Source organism: Lepisma saccharinum, chromosome 17, assembly GCF_977018435.1.
Source record: "Lepisma saccharinum chromosome 17, izLepSacc3.1, whole genome shotgun sequence".
NCBI classification, from domain to species: Eukaryota; Metazoa; Arthropoda; class Insecta; order Zygentoma; family Lepismatidae; genus Lepisma; species Lepisma saccharinum.
In genome coordinates this window covers 39,994,042-40,015,144 of record NC_139245.1, presented here as the reverse complement: position 1 = coordinate 40,015,144, position 21,103 = coordinate 39,994,042, and the positions used below count along the sequence as shown (strand labels likewise).

The following is a 21,103-nucleotide window of genomic DNA, read 5'->3' as shown; positions in this document are numbered from 1 at the left end:
TTAATCCTAAAATTTGGGCGAAAATTTCTGGTTTCTTGGACGACAATATTCCCCTATGTTCAGGTTCTTCTATCTTTTTCCATTCTTCATTTTCGACTTCTAATTCTAAATGCAATACTTCTAAAATATCTTCGGTGAGGAAATTGTCGGTACTCTCATTTTTCTCCGATGCAGTTTTCCCTTCCGTTGTAAATGAGAGAGCTTCATTTACAACGAGGGTTGGTTTAAATTTTGATTTGGGAGCATTGAACCTTCCCAAGCTGGAGCGACAGGATTTAACTCAGTCGGGACTTCTTCAGTTTGGCAGGAGATTTCCTTTGTATTAGAATTTCTATTGAAGTGGTTGTTGGGGAAACGGGATTGGTTCCATGGTCGTCTATAAGGTTGACTTCTATTGCCGTTGCTATAGAAATTCCGCCCTTGGTAACCCCTCTGGTTTCTATTATTGTTCCTATTAGGATTCTGAGGTGTTCTGGTCGCTCCTTCACTTTCGTTGTTAAACCTAGACGAGACTATATTAGTCTGCCTAACTCTGGGTTGAAACGGCCTTCTGTCTTCCACCTTGGGGTTATCTCCCCTACTTATCTCCAGTTGTTCGGAAGCTTCATATCGACTAAGATAATTTGCTAGTTGTTCCATGGTTTTAGGATCTCGAGTCAATACTAGTTGTCGAACTTTCACCGGAAGTTGACTGATTATCAAATGCAATACTTCACCCTGATTTACTACTTCCACCAGATTGCAGTAGTTTCCATAGACTTCCCAGCAGTATTCTTCTAACGTTAATCCAAGGGACCTCTGAAATTTCTTATTCCTTAACAGCTGCATTTCTCGTTGTTTAGCCTCTAAAGAAGCATACTGCTTTCGAAATGCATAACAGAACTGATCAAAACTCTTCCACTTCCTTTCATTTGCTATAAACCAGGATTTGGCCTTTCCTGTCATTAAGGAAGGTAAAATTTTCAACCTGTAAAATTCTGAAACTTGCATTATATCTAGATAGGTCTTTAAACTTTCGATGTATCGTTCGGCCGAGACTGAATTTATTTCTCCAGAAAACTTCTCTAAGGCTTTTATATCTGCCAGTCTAAAATTCTGACACTTGGATTTCCTAACTCTGTTGTTAGTCTCTTCTTCCGAAAGGTGATTGAAGAATTCTTGTGACTTCTTCACTTTCTTTGAGCGTCGGCTTCTATTCAACTCCGAACCTTCGTCGGACGTAGCACTCGAGGATGAGAGGTTACTTCTTTCAGTATACCTCCTCTTAGATACACTAGCGATAGGAGTGGCCAAATTGGCAGAGTGAATCCTCTGACTTTGGTCTACTGATTTAGCACTCAAAGGTAGACGTTCTAATTTCATGGCCAAAGAATATATTTCACTAGAAGTTTTGTGAAATTGCCATTGTACTTCCTTTATTTCGTCTTCCATTTCCTTTCTTCTTTGCAGTTTTTCTTCCATCAAGCTCTTGGTAGTTTCAAGCCTCAAACTTTCAAATAAGCTTGTTAATTCCGTTTCTTTTGTTTTCCTCTGACTTTTTTCTTCATCTATTTCTTCCAATAAGGCTTTCTGGGTTGCTTCCATCTGATCTTTCATTTCTTGACTCATTACTTGTTTAAATTCTTCCATTTCCGCCCTCATTCCCTTTTGGCATTCTTCTACAGTTTCTTGTAACTCATTCTTATTGATCTTACACTCTAATCTTACTTCCTCTATTAATTCTCTCATCTTTTTACTATCTTCTTCTCTTTCTTTTTGTCTCTTCTCTTCATCTTCTTGTCTTTCTTTCTGTCTCTTCTCTTCATCTTTCTGTCTTTTCTCTTCATCTTCTTGTCTCTCTTTCTGTCTCTTTTCTTCATCTTTCTGTGTTTTCTCTTCATCTTCTTGTCTTTCTTTCTGTCTCTTTTCTTCATCTTCTTGTCTCCACGTTTTCAATAAATCTATCATTTGGTTCGCAGATTCAGATTTGTTTTGACAACCTTGGCATTTAAAACTAGTTCTATCAACATCTTCATTCGTGGCATCCATATTCAAACAACTCAAGTGGAACAAACACTCGCATTCTTGACATTTGACAGTTCCTTCTTCGGACTTGGAGTCATCAGTGCAGCACTTAAAGGTCGCCATGTTTAATTTTCTTTGTTCCCCCTTAAATACCTTTTAGACATGACTAAATACTAATATTTGAGTTTTCACACTTTTAAAATGTAAGTCCTTTTTCTTGAAGAATATTTTCCAAACTAATGAAGTCTTTAAGTTATTGCTTCTTATAGTGATCTTCTACTCGTCGTTGGTCATCTTCTTCAACTGCAGCGGTCAGGATTCTTCAGCTTCTACGGCGCTACTGCAACTTCGCTTCTAACGAGGACCTCTTCCGTAATAGTCGTCTGGCTGGATTCTTCAATTGTCGAGCCTCTACGTTGTATACCCAGTATCCAACGTCGGTGGTTGAAGTTCTAAACTGTCGTGGCCATCACGATGGGCGCCAAAAAGGATCTGTTACGTTCCTAGCAACTTTCCTCACCCTTTACTCCTATAGTCGGGAGCATGGAGTCTCTAAGGGTCTACACTGAAACCTATCTTCAGGGTAGGTGCAGAACAAATCCAACCAACGTCGTGAAGTTTTAATGAAAAGTTTATTTACTGCTTGAGTATTTACAGCCAGTGGTTAGGTAACTCGTAACTGGAACTTGGAGGTCAATTGTTAATAGATAATTTCGAACTTACTAGAAAGGTCAAACTAGGGTGGCCCAAACCTAGGTTTTACAGAAGAGCGGCATACACCTATTCACTTCTTCCTAGACTTGGAGTTATCACCCGAGATTGCCAATTTAGGTTTTTACAGAAGAGCGGCTTGCACCTATTCACTTCTTCCTAAATTGGAACTTATATCCCATTCGGCTAACCTAGGTTTTACAGAAGAGCGGCATACACCTATTCACTTCTTCCTAGATTAGACCGTTCCTATTTGGCCAGTCTAGGTCTTTAAAGAAGAGCGGCTTGCACCTATTCACTTCTACCTAGACTGACACCAGAACAGACCTCCTTACGGACCAAATTCCTTCGTATTTATACCCAAAGTTCCAGCCTCGAACACCTGTCTTTAGGTAATTTCTTATTACAATACTCTAAATTACAACAGAAAGATATTTGAAAAATACATAGTTTGGCAATTAATAATTTACAAAGAAAGTTTACATATTCATTTGAGTTAACAATTATTTCTTTAACGTTGATAAAATCTTACATTTTGGAAATATACAAATTTAAATGTTCCGCCATTATTTAATTACAATTAGGTTAGTTCATCAAACATTGATAATCTTTGATTGGCAAATCTATATTTACATCATAATAAATGCTCGTTGTCTTAAGCGAGCTGTCTTCATTTGATAGTTACAGAAAGGTGAATACATTAGTTCAACAACGCCTTGATTGGCGCGTTCATATTTGCGTCACAAGTAGTACAGGTGGCCGGGTTCTAAGCCCTCAATTGAGGCTCGAATCATCATGTGAGGCTCGTCGTAGCCTTTTATGGTGTATATTTTGAGGGCAGAGTTGGCAACACTGTGGGGGGCACTGTAGCCTTTTATGAGGTCGTCTATTGTTTTCTGTTTACATCTGGCAACACTACCGTAGATTTTTTGACAGTGTTGTTAACCTACTGGGTTTTTCACTAAATTTTCATCGAAAAAATCACCAAGGTTTTTGGGGTAACCTAACCTAAAGCAAGGAGCTGGCAATTTTTTTCTCGCAGTATTGCCAACACTGCGCCCGAAAGTAAAGCTCGGTGGGGCTTGCTTTAATGGTTTGCTCTTGTAAGGCATAACCCCCCCCCTATTTTCGGACACAGTATTACCAACATTTTACTCGAAAAAAATCACCAAGGTTTTTTTTTGTCTAACCTAACCTAAAGCAAGGAGCTGGCAACCTTGCTTAAGGCTTGCCTTACAGTGCATAAAACAAGGTTGCCAACCTACTGGTACTTTTACCATGGCCTTTTACAAAAAAGAGAGAGGAGAGAGAGAGAGGGAAGAGTTAAACAACCGACAGCCTACCTACAGCCTTTTTTTTGTCTAACCTAACCTAAAGCAAGGAGCTGGCAACTTTGCTTGAGGCTTGCCTTACAGTGCATAAAGCAATTTTTGCCAACCTACATATACTGGGCAAGGAGAGCCGGCACTGCCGTAAAAGAGAGAGAGATGGATGGATGGCAACACTGCACGGGTTCAACGCCAGAAAGTGAAGATCGTCTTAATGGTTTTCTCTTGTAAGACATGAGCTCCATTTTCTCGCAGTGTTACCAACTCCTACCTACACCTTTTTTTTACTTGGCAAGGGCTAGAGAGAGAGAAAAACCTATAGCTGGCAACAGTAATGAGCGAATGCGCCATATCGTAATTTTCCAACTCCGGCAATGTTTGTATATCGTGACCTTTGTAAACCTCTCTCTCTCTCGGGGGAACGATGTGCCACACACACACACACACACACACACACACACACACACACACACACACATACACGCGCGCGCGCGTATGTATTGTGACGCAAGCAAACAAACAAACAAAATAATAATTGTTGTTTTTTAGGATTCCTGGCCCCCATAACCCCGCCAGGAGTGCGTGGTGCTCAACCAAAAAAGTAAAGGTTTTCCCGTACGGCCTTCGAACGTAAAATTGATTGACGTGGGGGGCGAATCTCTTTGGGGATGTTTTTCAATTTGTATATTTACCCGTGCATACTATTTATTATTAATTTAGCCGTGTTCTGTTTGGCATCTATTTCGAGCAGTTTGCCCGGCGGTAAAGTCTTATTGTTTTTAAATTTTTTGATTTTTTTACGCAAGGCCATGATCTTGCGTATGCACGTGGCGTTTAGCGTGTCCTGTGAGAAATACACGTGAAGATCAGCTTCCGTGCAACCGGCTGGATTCGTGACGCCGCGATAAACATTAACTTCCGTGCCGGGCGGAACGGACGTTCCGGCGTGGAATTCGCGCCACTCCCCAAGTTCACGTTGAAAGGGGAGAGGCCGGCTGCGACCATGATGCTCGGGTAGAGTGACGTAAAGTCCAATGTCAAAATAATCTCATTCTCTGTTCTGTTTTTGAGTGCCACGTTCATGTGAGGGTTACGGTGTACGTAACCCCCGACCAGCTTGTGATGATACTCGAGATGCTGCCGTGGGAAACACAAACATTGCTTGTTCTACAACGCTTCGCTGAAATAGTAATGCGAGAGATGCCAGTTGAGTTTGTGCCCTCGAACCTGGTCCGCTCGCAACACGCTCTGGCAGCACAATTTGGGTCGCCCTAAACTCAGAGGCCTAGTGAGTTGGCAATACTGACACGACCTAGTTTTTGCTTATATTGTCACCGCAACCGGATGCGACGACGGGTGGAGAGAAGAGAGAGGGGGGAGATGACTTTCGTTTTCTGTGGAAACTTCTGTAGAGAAGAGTAATGTTTTTTTTGCAACTGCACGCGATTATACAACTGTTTTGTGTGTGTTAAATTGCTAGCAGCTTTTTGTAGGTAAGTTTTGTTTTTTTTTGTTATTTTTTTTGCATGTGTGTGTAATAATTGCGAGTTGCGTTAGTGAACAGGAAGTGGTGTTTTGATTAAACATCGAAATTTACGCTAAACAAAAAAAAATATGAGCATACATAACGTGCGCTTGAAAAAACTATTTTTTATTGCGAATAACATAAAAGCGAGGTAACAATCGGAGGGAGGGGAAGGGGACGATGATCATAATCATGCTAGTTTACTCATGGTGGATGGTATTGACGCGTGTACTCTGGGTTGGATTTGTTGTTTTAAGTCTACTTTATGCACAGTAATGTTAATCGAAACTGGACCTACAGTAAAATCCGCCGGGTATCGAACTTGGTGTTTTAAATTATACAAGTACACAGGGGAAACTTTATTTTTTTAATTTGTTGATACTCTGGTTTGGATTTGTTTTTTTTTATGTCTACTTTATGCACAGTAAAACTAATCGAAACTGGACCTACAGTCACCAAAAAAAATCGACAAGGGGGGAGATTTTTCGATAACTCTCTCACTGTTTCCAACGTACTTAGGTTTTTTGATAGACGACAACGACGGAGTCATCAATGAGTAAACATCTGTGAACTCGGTGAACAAGTCAATTTTTTTTTTCAGTACGTCAATATTCTTTTTCTTATTTCTTAGTGAATGGGTTATGGATGACTTGCAACGACGAAGGCCTTCTAGCAACATGTACTTAGCTTATGCCTCTTCCACCGAACATTCAACACAAGAGGGCTGTGTTAAATATACAGAACAGCGATAACAAGTGTTTTTTTGGTGTATATTGGCTGCACTGCATCCTGTTTATTGCAAAAATAATCCACAGTGGGTTGGATATTACAAACAATACGAGTCCGAGTTTTGAAAGTGTAATGTCTGGCATCGAATACCCGGTGACTATTTCTGATACATCAAAATTCGAAACACGAGCACGAGATGCAGAAGGAAAACACTTAATCATCAACGTGTATTCCTATACGTTGGATAAACATGTCGTACATCCCCGTCAGAATAAGCGATGTCGACGATGATGATGCTCGTGTGATTAATCTTCTTCTAATTTCAAACGACAGTGTTCACTATTACTGTCTCAGGAATGTTATGCTCTTCCTTTTTTCTCTATAAAAAAGAGAGATTTGTGTTGATTGTTTAGTTAAAAAGAATTTCCTAATTATTTGTTTTTTGTTACAAGAATTGTTTGAATTTCAAACATTCCTAAGTGTTTGCTTAAAGATTGATGCATTAACCTGTTAAGAATGTCACATTAATAATACCGACTCGGAAATGTCATGTCCTCTTCCTCTATAGAAGGTCATATAAATGTGCTAATTGGTTGGTTAGGGGGGATTTTTTGATTAGTAAATTGAGGTTATAAATACGTACGTATAAAGGTTTTGCTAATATGGAATGCTAAAGCTTAGTACTTGGCTCTCTCAGAGATTCGAATTCTATTAGGTTAAACAGCATAGAAATTTCACAGCAAGAATTCTCATATTTACTGACGATATTCTTAACAACCTGTGTTTTGATTCCACTACAAAAACTGTATACAAAATATGCAGTCCCTAGAATGAGATGGATGAGACTTATGAACCTCGACCTATACAGTTGTACAATCTGGCAATGAATAGATGTTGTTTTTTTATTAAGCATAGCAGAGTGTTTTCGCTTATTTTAATATCAGGCAACAATGTTAGAAAGTGGCCCCAAGAATAAAATTTAAAATCACTAATGTGATATGAACTTTTTTACTTGTGTGTATTTGAATATGAAAGTGAGGTATTTTGAATAATTGAGGGGGACAATCACAAGTAAGCTTGCAATGGTATTGGGAGGTGTCACGAGTTCAAATTTTAGACGATTTCTGTTAATCTGCTAAGGCGATATCAGTACGAAAAAATTTGTAAAAAAAAAGAGACTAATGGCAACGATGAGGATGAATAATGATAATTATGATGAAATTGATGTGTGGCACTTAGAAAACAAAAACTTCAAAGTGTATTGCACCAACAGCTACAATTGTCCCCCTCCCCCCAAAATACAAGGCAGTTAACAGAGGTGTGTATATTTGTTGGTTTACGAGTCTGAGGGCTTAAGTTAGTATATTCACTATAGCTATACATATTAAAAAATGAAATGACCTGAGCAATAAAATATAACAATACCGATTCTGGCTTTTTTGTCGGATGACGTAGTGGTAACGTTTGTTGCAATCACACCTCTGATGGTGTATAAAACTTAAATGTTTTGCATAACATGAAATATTGTTAATGGGAATGTGTTGTTTCTAATGTTAAATATAGAAAGCAGATAACAAGAAAAAAGAAGAAAAGAAATAATGTTGCAGGTAGATACGGAGCCTCAACCCAAACACATATATGATCAGACAGGATGTCAACGATGCATTCATAACTAACATGTGATTATTCAAAAATTGAAATAGTACAGTGGGAAACAACTAACTAACTAACTCTCTATGTTTTTTTTTTAAACCGGCACGAATGAGAAAGGAATAAAGGAGATTTTTACAGGAATCTTGTTGGGAAACCTGATGGTAAAGGACCAAAACGAACATGGAGATGAATCTAAAAGAAATCTGTAAAGATTGGAATAGAATATATATAAATTTTGCTCAGGATAAGTACAAATTGAACTGTAACTACGAATTTTCAGAATCAAGAGTGCTAGAGAATTAATTAATTAATTAATATTTAATATAATGAAGGTAGTAATATAGTATTCTTATTGAGAAGAGAATTTCTAAAAAACTTATTTTTCCTCGTACGTTTACTAATAGCAGTTACATTTGACATGTTTGACTAATCGCGAATCAACGTACGGAAGCCGTTGGAAGCAGTTTGAAGACTGAAATGGCTATGGAAGGACACTTATTATAATGTTAATATCTTAGTATAATGTTTTGAGAATTGCTTCTCGATAATGTTTGGTATATAATTTAATCTGTTGTTAGATAAAATACATAATTATCAGAATTTAAGGATGGAAAATATGAAGAGCGAATGAATGATACGTTTGACTAATCGTGAAGATAAGTATCACAGTACGTTTTATCGTTTCTTATATAAACGTTGAAACGTTTAAGAACGTATAAGAACGTTTACTGAAACGTTTCAACGTTTGTTGAAACGACCAAAATAATCCTGTCTTGCACATCCCTAGAGCGTAGGGCTGAGAATGTTGTATAAGTAGAATAGGCAAGACAAGAAACTCCTCGCGACCTCACGCCCAAGCCATACGTAGGGGAGGGATGCACGGAAGCAGGGTTGGCAGTGCATACGGGCCAAACTGTCTACGCAGAACGAGAAGAAAAGTAAGCAAGAAATTGAAGTTCATCAAAAAAATAGGTTTTTACAGTAAAAAAAATACGCAAGAAGTGAGATGTTAAGATAGTGAATTAAGATAGAGCATACCTGCACTATAAAGTTTAGTCGCTATCGGTTATGTCTTCTATGCCACTCATGTCATCCTCGTTGATGGGATGATCTTCCAAGGAGCTATCATCTTCCAAGGGACTATCAACGTCAGAATCACTGTCGTCGGCAATATTGATAATGAGTCTCTCCGTTGCACTATCGATTAACGGTTCTGCCTTGAGATATTTATCCTCAATATTTTTAACGTGATTTGACAATTTTTCCCACGCTGAAAGTGGTAACGAGGCTACAAATTCTGTGCACAAATTAGTAGCTGATTCCACAGTAAACTTCACGTTCTTTTTCGAAATGTATTGTTTCATGTCTGTCCATATCAGTTCTATCGGGTTAAGATCTGGGTGGTATGGCGGTAAACGTACAACAGAATGACCGTATTCTGCTAAGATGGAATCAATTTTGAACATCTTCAAACGGGGTTTGTTAAGTTTCACCAACGAATACAATTCTGATTTGAACATGTGTGCGTCAAAGGGGATGTTGTTTTGAACTAGCCACTGAATCATAGTATCTTTTCGGGAGGAGGAAGAAGGTGCAGGATTTATTTGTACGTTATGGTATGAGGCGTTGTCAACAACAACCACACTGTTTGGTGTCAAATTTGGGATCAACTTCTCTCGTAGCCACTTCTCAAAATTTTGGGCATTCATATCATGGTGGTAATCGCCAGAAGACTTTCCAGATTTGAACGTTAACAGTGCACCTGGAACAAAACCCTCTTCGCCGCCAGCATGGACAACAATTACACGTTGCCCTTTAGACACCGGTGCTTTGACGCCAGCCGCGGTTCCATCCAAGCTTCTTTCTTTCTTGTCGAGCTGTGAAAATGAGTCTCGTCAACGTAAACAATGGGTCGCCCTTGTCGACGAAAGATTTTTATGGTTTTGAGGTAAGATGAACGTAAACTTCTTATTTCGTCCTTTTCTATAAGCAGTTGTCTATTATTTTCTGCTTTTTTCCACTTAAACCCTAGATCACGTATTATCTTGCGCACACACCAGACACTGCCTTCGAACCCTATTCTTTGTTTCAAAACCCTTCGGATACCTTCTAACGTTGGCCTTTCTCCATCCGTAATGTGAAATTCGTGCACAACACGCCTAACAACACACTTATCGAACTCGTCTATATCACTCTTGATTTTTCGGCGAGGTCGTGTTTTATGGGGCGTTTCCGACCCAGCACACGGGTGAGAGAGTTTCTTGTCTCACCTCTTCTAGTTGAATGATCGACCGGCTGAAGAGGAAAGCTTTTAGTTCATTGAACTTTACAGAAAAGACACAAGACAGCAAACCAACACTTATCCTAACTGGATTAAAAACTAAAACGAAATCATACACAAGGCATTTTTAAACAATTTACTAGAACTCTGTAAAATGATTAACTGGATTCTCTTCCAGCGGCAAATTGTTGTTGCCTTGTTTGTTCCTGAAAAGGGAGTTTGGAACAGTTCGGGTTTTATCACAATTTCTACAAATCTAGCATGAAAAAACTCGGCCATCTGAATGTTATTATTGCATTGAGGACGTTTGAATTACAAGAATACTCAACTCTACAAAAAAAAAATGTCAACTTAATCTACAAATGGAGAGATGAAACAGGTTTCGACAAAACATTTCTTTCCCTCTGATCACTCATAAATTGCTTCCAATATTTTTTCATTGTTGTGCATCAAGAATTTTGTTTTAAAATTTTGTTTACATTATATCATATTTGCTTTAACAACGTTATTGTCATAATTTTAACGTGCTTCATGTATGTCACTTCTGACAATTTGTAACATATGTATCGTATATTTATTTGGTTCATTTTAGTAAGGGTTGAATTATACTTGGTCTACTGTATTTTATTACGACAGGTATGGGAAGGATGGGCAAGTGCAGGTCACCTGTTCCCCTGCCTGATTTAGCACCGTACGCCACTGGTCAACGGTGATATATGGACATTTAATGATTTTTTTTTAACGCCGCTGATACATGGACGTCTTCACGATTTTTTCCAGGAAGGGACAAGCATGGCATTTTTCTAAGCGAGGGGGGACAACAACAATGAGGCAGAAACACCCCAAAAAAATAGTATTACTCCCTTTAAAAAAATTCTTCAGTTTCACGTTATCATGTTCCTGCAACGCCCTTACAATAATTAACATATATTACTAAGACTGAAATGAAATTATATGCGTGAAATATGTACTTTTTCATTGACTTTCATTTCCGGGTGGCGTGGTCCCGCTTGGCCCCTCCCTTCCGGACGTCCATGCGAATGGAGAAATCATTCCAACCAGTTTTAGTTAATGGAATTATAAGGTGACTAGATTTGTTAAATCAATATACAAGAACAACAAAGAAAAATCCTTAATTGTTAGTTCTATGCATCATAAGCCACGAGAATCATGGAAGATCTATACTGTAATAATGAATTGAAGGAAATCATGCCGAGTTTTTATTTTTAGGCTACCTGTTCACGTAGGAATGGAAAGGTGCACAAAAAGAATTACAAAAATGTATGTAAAAGAAAACCAAGTATTTCGATCAAGTTATTTCTATAATTGTAATAAAGAATGACCAATTGTCCTTTCAACTAAGTACAGTATAAGTTTCAATTTGTCTTTTCCGGGTTATTAACTTTGCCTTGCCTTTCATCGTATATTTATCATGATCCTTAATTTTAAACAAATCTTACATAAGTTGGTAAAAAAATAGGACACCGAAACTATAGGAAAAAAAATACTGTGATATAGAAACAAACACAAAGAAAACACCAATGACATTAACGCGGGTCAAACCAAAACCATTTGTCGTTGAGAGCTGAACTCACATCCACGAACTCGCAGAAAAATTCCCATGGAATTCGCTATTCGTCTGATATTGAATACCCAATGATGCTTTCTGTTATGTAATAGACACTTATGAAGTGAATACATTACGAGGGCCACTATTTATATTTTGAGCCTTGGCAACACTGATTGAAGTTAGGCCCGATTTGATGTTTGCACGGAATCGTCTGGCATTATTGACCATAACGTACTTCAAATGTTTTTTCAATAGCTTGATTTGTGTTGTTTATGTTGCCTTGGAGGTTGCGCGACAACAATAAAATGGAATTAACTCGAGAACATTTTCTTGCGATGATTTTTTACGATTTTCGACGTGGATTATCAAGACAAGAGTGCATCGATCAACTTACTTCCACATTTGGCGATGAAGCCCCATCCTTTGCCATTGTGAAACGCTGGTATAACGAATTTAATCATGGCCGCCATTCGCTCACCGACGAGATTCGCGAAGGTCGTCCAAAATCAGTTGTTGTCCAAGAAAACATTGATGCTGTGCAAAACCTAATACTGCAAGATCGTCATGTGACATACTGTGAGATTGAGGCAACCATAGGCATTAGTTCCACCAGCATATATAAAATATTACATGATCATTTAGCTGTGAGAAAGGTATGTTCTCGTTGGATCCCACACAATTTGACAAAAACTCAAAAAGACGCGCGCGTCAATTGGTGCAAACATATGCTCAATAAATACAATCGTGGTGCTTCAAAAGACGTATATAAGATTGTAACAGGTGACGAATCATGAATATATGCATATGAGCCGGAACGTAAACAGCAGTCGACTGTATGGGTGTTTCAAGATGAACCCAATCCAACAAAAGTTGTTCGCGCTCGAAGCACATCGAAACAAATGGTCGCCTGTTTTTTTGGGAAAACTGGTCATGTGGCAACTGTGCCTTTAGAGGAACGTAGAACGGTCAACTTTGAATGGTACACAACAATTTGTTTGCCAGAGGTCTTCGGTCAAATACGGAAAACAAACAAACGCCGTCGGATCATTCTTCATCAAGACAATGCCAGCTGTCACACATCTCGTCTAACAACCGACTTTATGAACAGTCAAAAAATCGAATTGATGGGTCATCCGCCGTACAGTCCTGATTTGGCACCCAATGACTTCTTCTTGTTCCCGAATGTCAAGAATAAATTGGGTGGACAACGATTTTCGTCGGCGGAAGACGTAGTTGATGCGTTCAAAAACCATATTATGTAGGTGTCTCAAGAAGATTGGAAAAACTGCTTTTGTTAGGCTCAAGATATAAATAGTGACCCTCGTATTAGTCCTACTTTGCCAGATTTCAGAAAACACACACACTCACATACTTAAAATATATGAATAAGAGATTGGTCATTTGGAAATGAATTTTCAAGTTTTATTTTTATGCTCTAGTGAATAGATGTAAAGTAAAGTGAAGTATCTTATTGTTAAACAGAATTACAAATTTATATTTACTCAAGGATTAATTTATCACAATTAATTGCAATTATACATTCAACATACGTTGAAACAATGCCTTTTGTTATGGACTTTTGGTGGATTTAAGACTCAACAATACGCTATCGAAAATAAACCTACAGTTTAAACCCTACCTAAAATGGGATTCGAGCCACTATGTCCCTCCACCGGGTATCGATCCCAGTGCCCCTTCATTACAAGGCGACGTTGTTAGCACTATGTTATCGGGGCACAGCGCGCTACATCATGTTTTTTTTTGTTTTTTTTTTGTCAGTACACATTCATCAATTATGTCAGTATCATTGTCGTTGAAACGTTTCAGTAAACGTTCTTATACGTTCTTAAACGTTTCAACGTTTATATAAGAAACGATAAAACGTACTGTGATACTTATCTTCACGATTAGTCAAACGTATCATTCATTCGCTCTTCATATTTTCCATCCTTAAATTCTGATAATTATGTATTTTATCTAACAACAGATTAAATTATATACCAAACATTATCGAGAAGCAATTCTCAAAACATTATACTAAGATATTAACATTATAATAAGTGTCCTTCCATAGCCATTTCAGTCTTCAAACTGCTTCCAACGGCTTCCGTACGTTGATTCGCGATTAGTCAAACATGTCAAATGTAACTGCTATTAGTAAACGTACGAGGAAAAATAAGTTTTTTAGAAATTCTCTTCTCAATAAGAATACTATATTACTACCTTCATTATATTAAATATTAATTAATTAATTAATTCTCTAGCACTCTTGATTCTGAAAATTCGTAGTTACAGTTCAATTTGTACTTATCCTGAGCAAAATTTATATATATTCTATTCCAATCTTTACAGATTTCTTTTAGATTCATCTCCATGTTCGTTTTGGTCCTTTACCATCAGGTTTCCCAACAAGATTCCTGTAAAAATCTCCTTTATTCCTTTCTCATTCGTGCCGGTTTAAAAAAAAACATAGAGAGTTAGTTAGTTAGTTGTTTCCCACTGTACTATTTCAATTTTTGAATAATCACATGTTAGTTATGAATGCATCGTTGACATCCTGTCTGATCATATATGTGTTTGGGCTGAGGCTCCGTATCTACCTGCAACATTATTTCTTTTCTTCTTTTTTCTTGTTATCTGCTTTCTATATTTAACATTAGAAACAACACATTCCCATTAACAATATTTCATGTTATGCAAAACATTTAAGTTTTATACACCATCAGAGGTGTGATTGCAACAAACGTTACCACTACGTCATCCGACAAAAAAGCCAGAATCGGTATTGTTATATTTTATTGCTCAGGTCATTTCATTTTTTAATATGTATAGCTATAGTGAATATACTAACTTAAGCCCTCAGACTCGTAAACCAACAAATATACACACCTCTGTTAACTGCCTTGTATTTTGGGGGGAGGGGGACAATTGTAGCTGTTGGTTCAATACACTTTGAAGTTTTTGTTTTCTAAGTGCCACACATCAATTTCATCATAATTATCATTATTCATCCTCATCGTTGCCATTAGTCTCTTTTTTTTTACAAATTTTTTCGTACTGATATCGCCTTAGCAGATTAACAGAAATCGTCTAAAATTTGAACTCGTGACACCTCCCAATACCATTGCAAGCTTACTTGTGATTGTCCCCCTCAATTATTCAAAATACCTCACTTTCATATTCAAATACACACAAGTAAAAAAGTTCATATCACATTAGTGATTTTAAATTTTATTCTTGGGGCCACTTTCTAACATTGTTGCCTGATATTAAAATAAGCGAAAACACTCTGCTATGCTTAATAAAAAAACAACATCTATTCATTGCCAGATTGTACAACTGTATAGGTCGAGGTTCATAAGTCTCATCCATCTCATTCTAGGGACTGCATATTTTGTATACAGTTTTTGTAGTGGAATCAAAACACAGGTTGTTAAGAATATCGTCAGTAAATATGAGAATTCTTGCTGTGAAATTTCTATGCTGTTTAACCTAATAGAATTCGAATCTCTGAGAGAGCCAAGTACTAAGCTTTAGCATTCCATATTAGCAAAACCTTTATACGTACGTATTTATAACCTCAATTTACTAATCAAAAAATCCCCCCTAACCAACCAATTAGCACATTTATATGACCTTCTATAGAGGAAGAGGACATGACATTTCCGAGTCGGTATTATTAATGTGACATTCTTAACAGGTTAATGCATCAATCTTTAAGCAAACACTTAGGAATGTTTGAAATTCAAACAATTCTTGTAACAAAAAACAAATAATTAGGAAATTCTTTTTAACTAAACAATCAACACAAATCTCTCTTTTTTTATAGAGAAAAAAGGAAGAGCATAACATTCCTGAGACAGTAATAGTGAACACTGTCGTTTGAAATTAGAAGAAGATTAATCACACGAGCATCATCATCGTCGACATCGCTTATTCTGACGGGGATGTACGACATGTTTATCCAACGTATAGGAATACACGTTGATGATTAAGTGTTTTCCTTCTGCATCTCGTGCTCGTGTTTCGAATTTTGATGTATCAGAAATAGTCACCGGGTATTCGATGCCAGACATTACACTTTCAAAACTCGGACTCGTATTGTTTGTAATATCCAACCCACTGTGGATTATTTTTGCAATAAACAGGATGCAGTGCAGCCAATATACACCAAAAAAACACTTGTTATCGCTGTTCTGTATATTTAACACAGCCCTCTTGTGTTGAATGTTCGGTGGAAGAGGCATAAGCTAAGTACATGTTGCTAGAAGGCCTTCGTCGTTGCAAGTCATCCATAACCCATTCACTAAGAAATAAGAAAAAGAATATTGACGTACTGAAAAAAAAAATTGACTTGTTCACCGAGTTCACAGATGTTTACTCATTGATGACTCCGTCGTTGTCGTCTATCAAAAAACCTAAGTACGTTGGAAACAGTGAGAGAGTTATCGAAAAATCTCCCCCCTTGTCGATTTTTTTTGGTGACTGTAGGTCCAGTTTCGATTAGTTTTACTGTGCATAAAGTAGACATAAAAAAAAACAAATCCAAACCAGAGTATCAACAAATTAAAAAAATAAAGTTTCCCCCTGTGTACTTGTATAATTTAAAACACCAAGTTCGATACCCGGCGGATTTTACTGTAGGTCCAGTTTCGATTAACATTACTGTGCATAAAGTAGACTTAAAACAACAAATCCAACCCAGAGTACACGCGTCAATACCATCCACCATGAGTAAACTAGCATGATTATGATCATCGTCCCCTTCCCCTCCCTCCGATTGTTACCTCGCTTTTATGTTATTCGCAATAAAAAATAGTTTTTTCAAGCGCACGTTATGTATGCTCATATTTTTTTTTGTTTAGCGTAAATTTCGATGTTTAATCAAAACACCACTTCCTGTTCACTAACGCAACTCGCAATTATTACACACACATGCAAAAAAAATAACAAAAAAAAAACAAAACTTACCTACAAAAAGCTGCTAGCAATTTAACACACACAAAACAGTTGTATAATCGCGTGCAGTTGCAAAAAAAACATTACTCTTCTCTACAGAAGTTTCCACAGAAAACGAAAGTCATCTCCCCCCTCTCTCTTCTCTCCACCCGTCGTCGCATCCGGTTGCGGTGACAATATAAGCAAAAACTAGGTCGTGTCAGTATTGCCAACTCACTAGGCCTCTGAGTTTAGGGCGACCCAAATTGTGCTGCCAGAGCGTGTTGCCAGCGGACCAGGTTCGAGGGCACAAACTCAACTGGCATCTCTCGCATTACTATTTCAGCGAAGCGTTGCAGAACAAGCAATGTTTGTGTTTCCCACGGCAGCATCTCGAGTATCATCACAAGCTGGTCGGGGGTTACGTACACCGTAACCCTCACATGAACGTGGCACTCAAAAACAGAACAGAGAATGAGATTATTTTGACATTGGACTTTACGTCACTCTACCCGAGCATCATGGTCGCAGCCGGCCTCTCCCCTTTCAACGTGAACTTGGGGAGTGGCGCGAATTCCACACCGGAACGTCCGTTCCGCCCGGCACGGAAGTTAATGTTTATCGCGGCGTCACGAATCCAGCCGGTTGCACGGAAGCTGATCTTCACGTGTATTTCTCACAGGACACGCTAAACGCCACGTGCATACGCAAGATCATGGCCTTGCGTAAAAAAATCAAAAAATTTAAAAACAATAAGACTTTACCGCCGGGCAAACTGCTCGAAATAGATGCCAAACAGAACACGGCTAAATTAATAATAAATAGTATGCACGGGTAAATATACAAATTGAAAAACATCCCCCAAAGAGATTCGCCCCCCCACGTCAATCAATTTTACGTTCGAAGGCCGTACGGGAAAACCTTTACTTTTTTGGTTGAGCACCACGCACTCCTGGCGGGGTTATGGGGGCCAGGAATCCTAAAAAACAACAATTATTATTTTGTTTGTTTGTTTGCTTGCGTCACAATACATACGCGCGCGCGCGTGTATGTGTGTGTGTGTGTGTGTGTGTGTGTGTGTGTGTGTGTGTGTGTGTGTGTGGCACATCGTTCCCCCGAGAGAGAGAGAGGTTTACAAAGGTCACGATATACAAACATTGCCGGAGTTGGAAAATTACGATATGGCGCATTCGCTCATTACTGTTGCCAGCTATAGGTTTTTCTCTCTCTCTAGCCCTTGCCAAGTAAAAAAAAGGTGTAGGTAGGAGTTGGTAACACTGCGAGAAAATGGAGCTCATGTCTTACAAGAGAAAACCATTAAGACGATCTTCACTTTCTGGCGTTGAACCCGTGCAGTGTTGCCATCCATCCATCTCTCTCTCTTTTACGGCAGTGCCGGCTCTCCTTGCCCAGTATATGTAGGTTGGCAAAAATTGCTTTATGCACTGTAAGGCAAGCCTCAAGCAAAGTTGCCAGCTCCTTGCTTTAGGTTAGGTTAGACAAAAAAAAGGCTGTAGGTAGGCTGTCGGTTGTTTAACTCTTCCCTCTCTCTCTCTCCTCTCTCTTTTTTGTAAAAGGCCATGGTAAAAGTACCAGTAGGTTGGCAACCTTGTTTTATGCACTGTAAGGCAAGCCTTAAGCAAGGTTGCCAGCTCCTTGCTTTAGGTTAGGTTAGACAAAAAAAAACCTTGGTGATTTTTTTCGAGTAAAATGTTGGTAATACTGTGTCCGAAAATAGGGGGGGGTTATGCCTTACAAGAGCAAACCATTAAAGCAAGCCCCACCGAGCTTTACTTTCGGGCGCAGTGTTGGCAATACTGCGAGAAAAAAATTGCCAGCTCCTTGCTTTAGGTTAGGTTACCCCAAAAACCTTGGTGATTTTTTCGATGAAAATTTACAGTGAAAAACCCAGTAGGTTTAACAACACTGTCAAAAAATCTACGGCAGTGTTGCCAGATGTAAACAGAGGGCAATAGACCCCCTCATAAAAGGCTACAGTGCCCCCCACAGTGTTGCCAACTCTGCCCTCAAAATATACATCATAAAAGGCTACGACGAGCCTCACATGATGATTCGAGCCTCAATTGAGGGCTTAGAACCCGGCCACCTGTACTACTGTCACAACATGTAGTATCACGGACATTAACAATGACTTGAGGTAACACTATATCAATTTTTCTTTTTAACACGGCATTGCAAAGTTACAAAATAAGTAAGGTCGTAACACGATCAACCATTAGCTACATATTTCGTGGTCAGAAAGCATACTCAGTAAATACGAGTATATTTTCTACAAAATTAAATAAGACAAACCAGAGAATTAGGAATGCCCTTTATTATAGACCCAGTGGGGAAAAATTACCTTATTTTTTTCATATTAGGGTAAATAGCTAACTAATTACGAAACACGATATCAGAAATATCTTTATTATTTGCGTATCAATAATTCTTGATTGATTGATTGACTTGATTTGTTTTACTTTGCTTTTGTGCCACTTTTGGTTAATTGCGAAGATGGGGATGATTGATGATATGATGAAATTGATGAATGGATACTCACAAATATGCATTCCCAAGCCGGGATTCGAACCCGGAATCCCTGGCGTCTGACAGTGATGTGCTAACCACTCCGCTACGAGGGCTGGCTATCAATAATTCTTGCTAATTCAAAAAGACTATAGCTTAACTAAAACTAAGAGTGTGCTACTAGATTTTATGGAGGTGTGAGCTCCAAGATTTCGATGTTAACCCAGTATCGTGAGGACAATTGCAGAGCTACTTGAAAGCAATAATAGCGGATTAAGGTCTTCAAAGGCAGAAAACAGCAGCGATAGGATTCAGTGCTCTATAATCATGCATCAGCCAATGAAAAAGCGCTCGGCAGATCCTGGACCCTAAAAGACTATTGCGCCACGGGGTCGAGTTTATTTTTTATTTACTTCATTGATTTTCATAAATATATTAAAATAATTTCTCGAATTGCATTTTTCTTATTTTGTTCCATGGCTTTTCTTCCACATTTGGCTAATCGTGACAATGAGGATGAATGGTGAATTGATGTAGTATGTAAATAGACAGCTCCTTACTAAGAATTATAACCTAAAATCTCTGGCGTTCTAGCACCTTTTGCTAATACCACTCTGCCACACAAACTTCCACTGATCTAACCTTACGTAACTAGTACATTGAAAATATTGCTCTCTTAAAAAAATGTATGTTTATGAAACGCATTCCGTTTATATCTAGCGCTAATCTAAACGTACTAGCCCTGATTTCCGATTTCCGACCTCCACGTTTCGTTACGTCTATCTTATAAGCATAGCCGTGTGTGTATATATACACATACACATTGGTTAATCAAGGAAACTTCAATTTTTCCCGGCCAATTTTAATAAAATTTAGTAGTAGAAGCAATTTATTAACATTTTTGTATTAAAACAGCGAAGAAACACCATACCGATTTCACCTTAGAAGTACAGTAAAACCTCGTTAATCCGGACCCTGATAAGCCGGACTCCGCTTAATCCGGACAGGCGAAAGGAAAAGGAAAAAGGGGAAAAAGCAGAATGCTTTCGGAAGAAGCCGCATTGACACAGGAATCACCTCGTACTGCATTATATGTACACAGTAGTGCTATACATTTTATTGTACTGTATAGTGTATTTAGGCCTATGCCCTTTAAATACACCATAATAAACGTGTTTTGTTGCTATAAACGGAGTTTTAACGCACTTTCTACTGTTCTTTTAGGTTATTTCAGTTAATCCGGACTTTCGTTAAATCGGTCAACTTACCCCCCCCCCATTAGTCTGGTTAACGAGGTTTTGCTGTAATTCTTACCGCTAAAACAGAAATAAACTATGACCACATTCAACTTGGCATGAACTACAAAACCACAAAGAGAATTATGAATTGTCCGTATTAAAAAAAAAAAAACATATTTCACCGTTTGAATTTGAAGTCCACTTTACGCATAGCTAGGCTAATCGGGACTGGACCTATAGATTAAAGTGGGGTCTGAACCACTATGTGCCTACAGCGAGTATCGAACCCTGGACCCCTTTGTTACACGGCGACGACGTTACCACCATTGAGAAGTCTACATCTTGCAGCGTAATAGTAATTTACTAACTAACACAAGCAGTGGAAAGGATTTATTTCTGTTAAACTCCCCTTCAAATACAGCCATATTGGAGAAAAAAGATATAATCACATACATGGGCGTCCGGAAGGGGGGGCAAGGGGGGGGCCGTGCCCCCCCCCCCCTGGAAAATGAAAATCAACCAAAAATTATGTATTTCACACATATAATTTCATTTTAGCCACAATAATATGTGTTAATTATTGCATGAACACCATAAATT

The 21,103-nt window shown here is 38.3% G+C and overlaps 1 protein-coding gene across 1 annotated transcript; it reads right to left on the bottom strand.

Moving 5' to 3' along the window:
• Positions 1 to 9,002: 9,002 nt before the first annotated feature.
• On the bottom strand, positions 9,003 to 9,659 carry LOC146001386 (uncharacterized). Its single transcript, XM_083138700.1, has one exon. The coding sequence runs from the start codon at positions 9,657 to 9,659 to the stop codon at positions 9,003 to 9,005; it is 657 nt and encodes a 218-aa protein (XP_082994826.1).
• Positions 9,660 to 21,103: the final 11,444 nt, after the last annotated feature.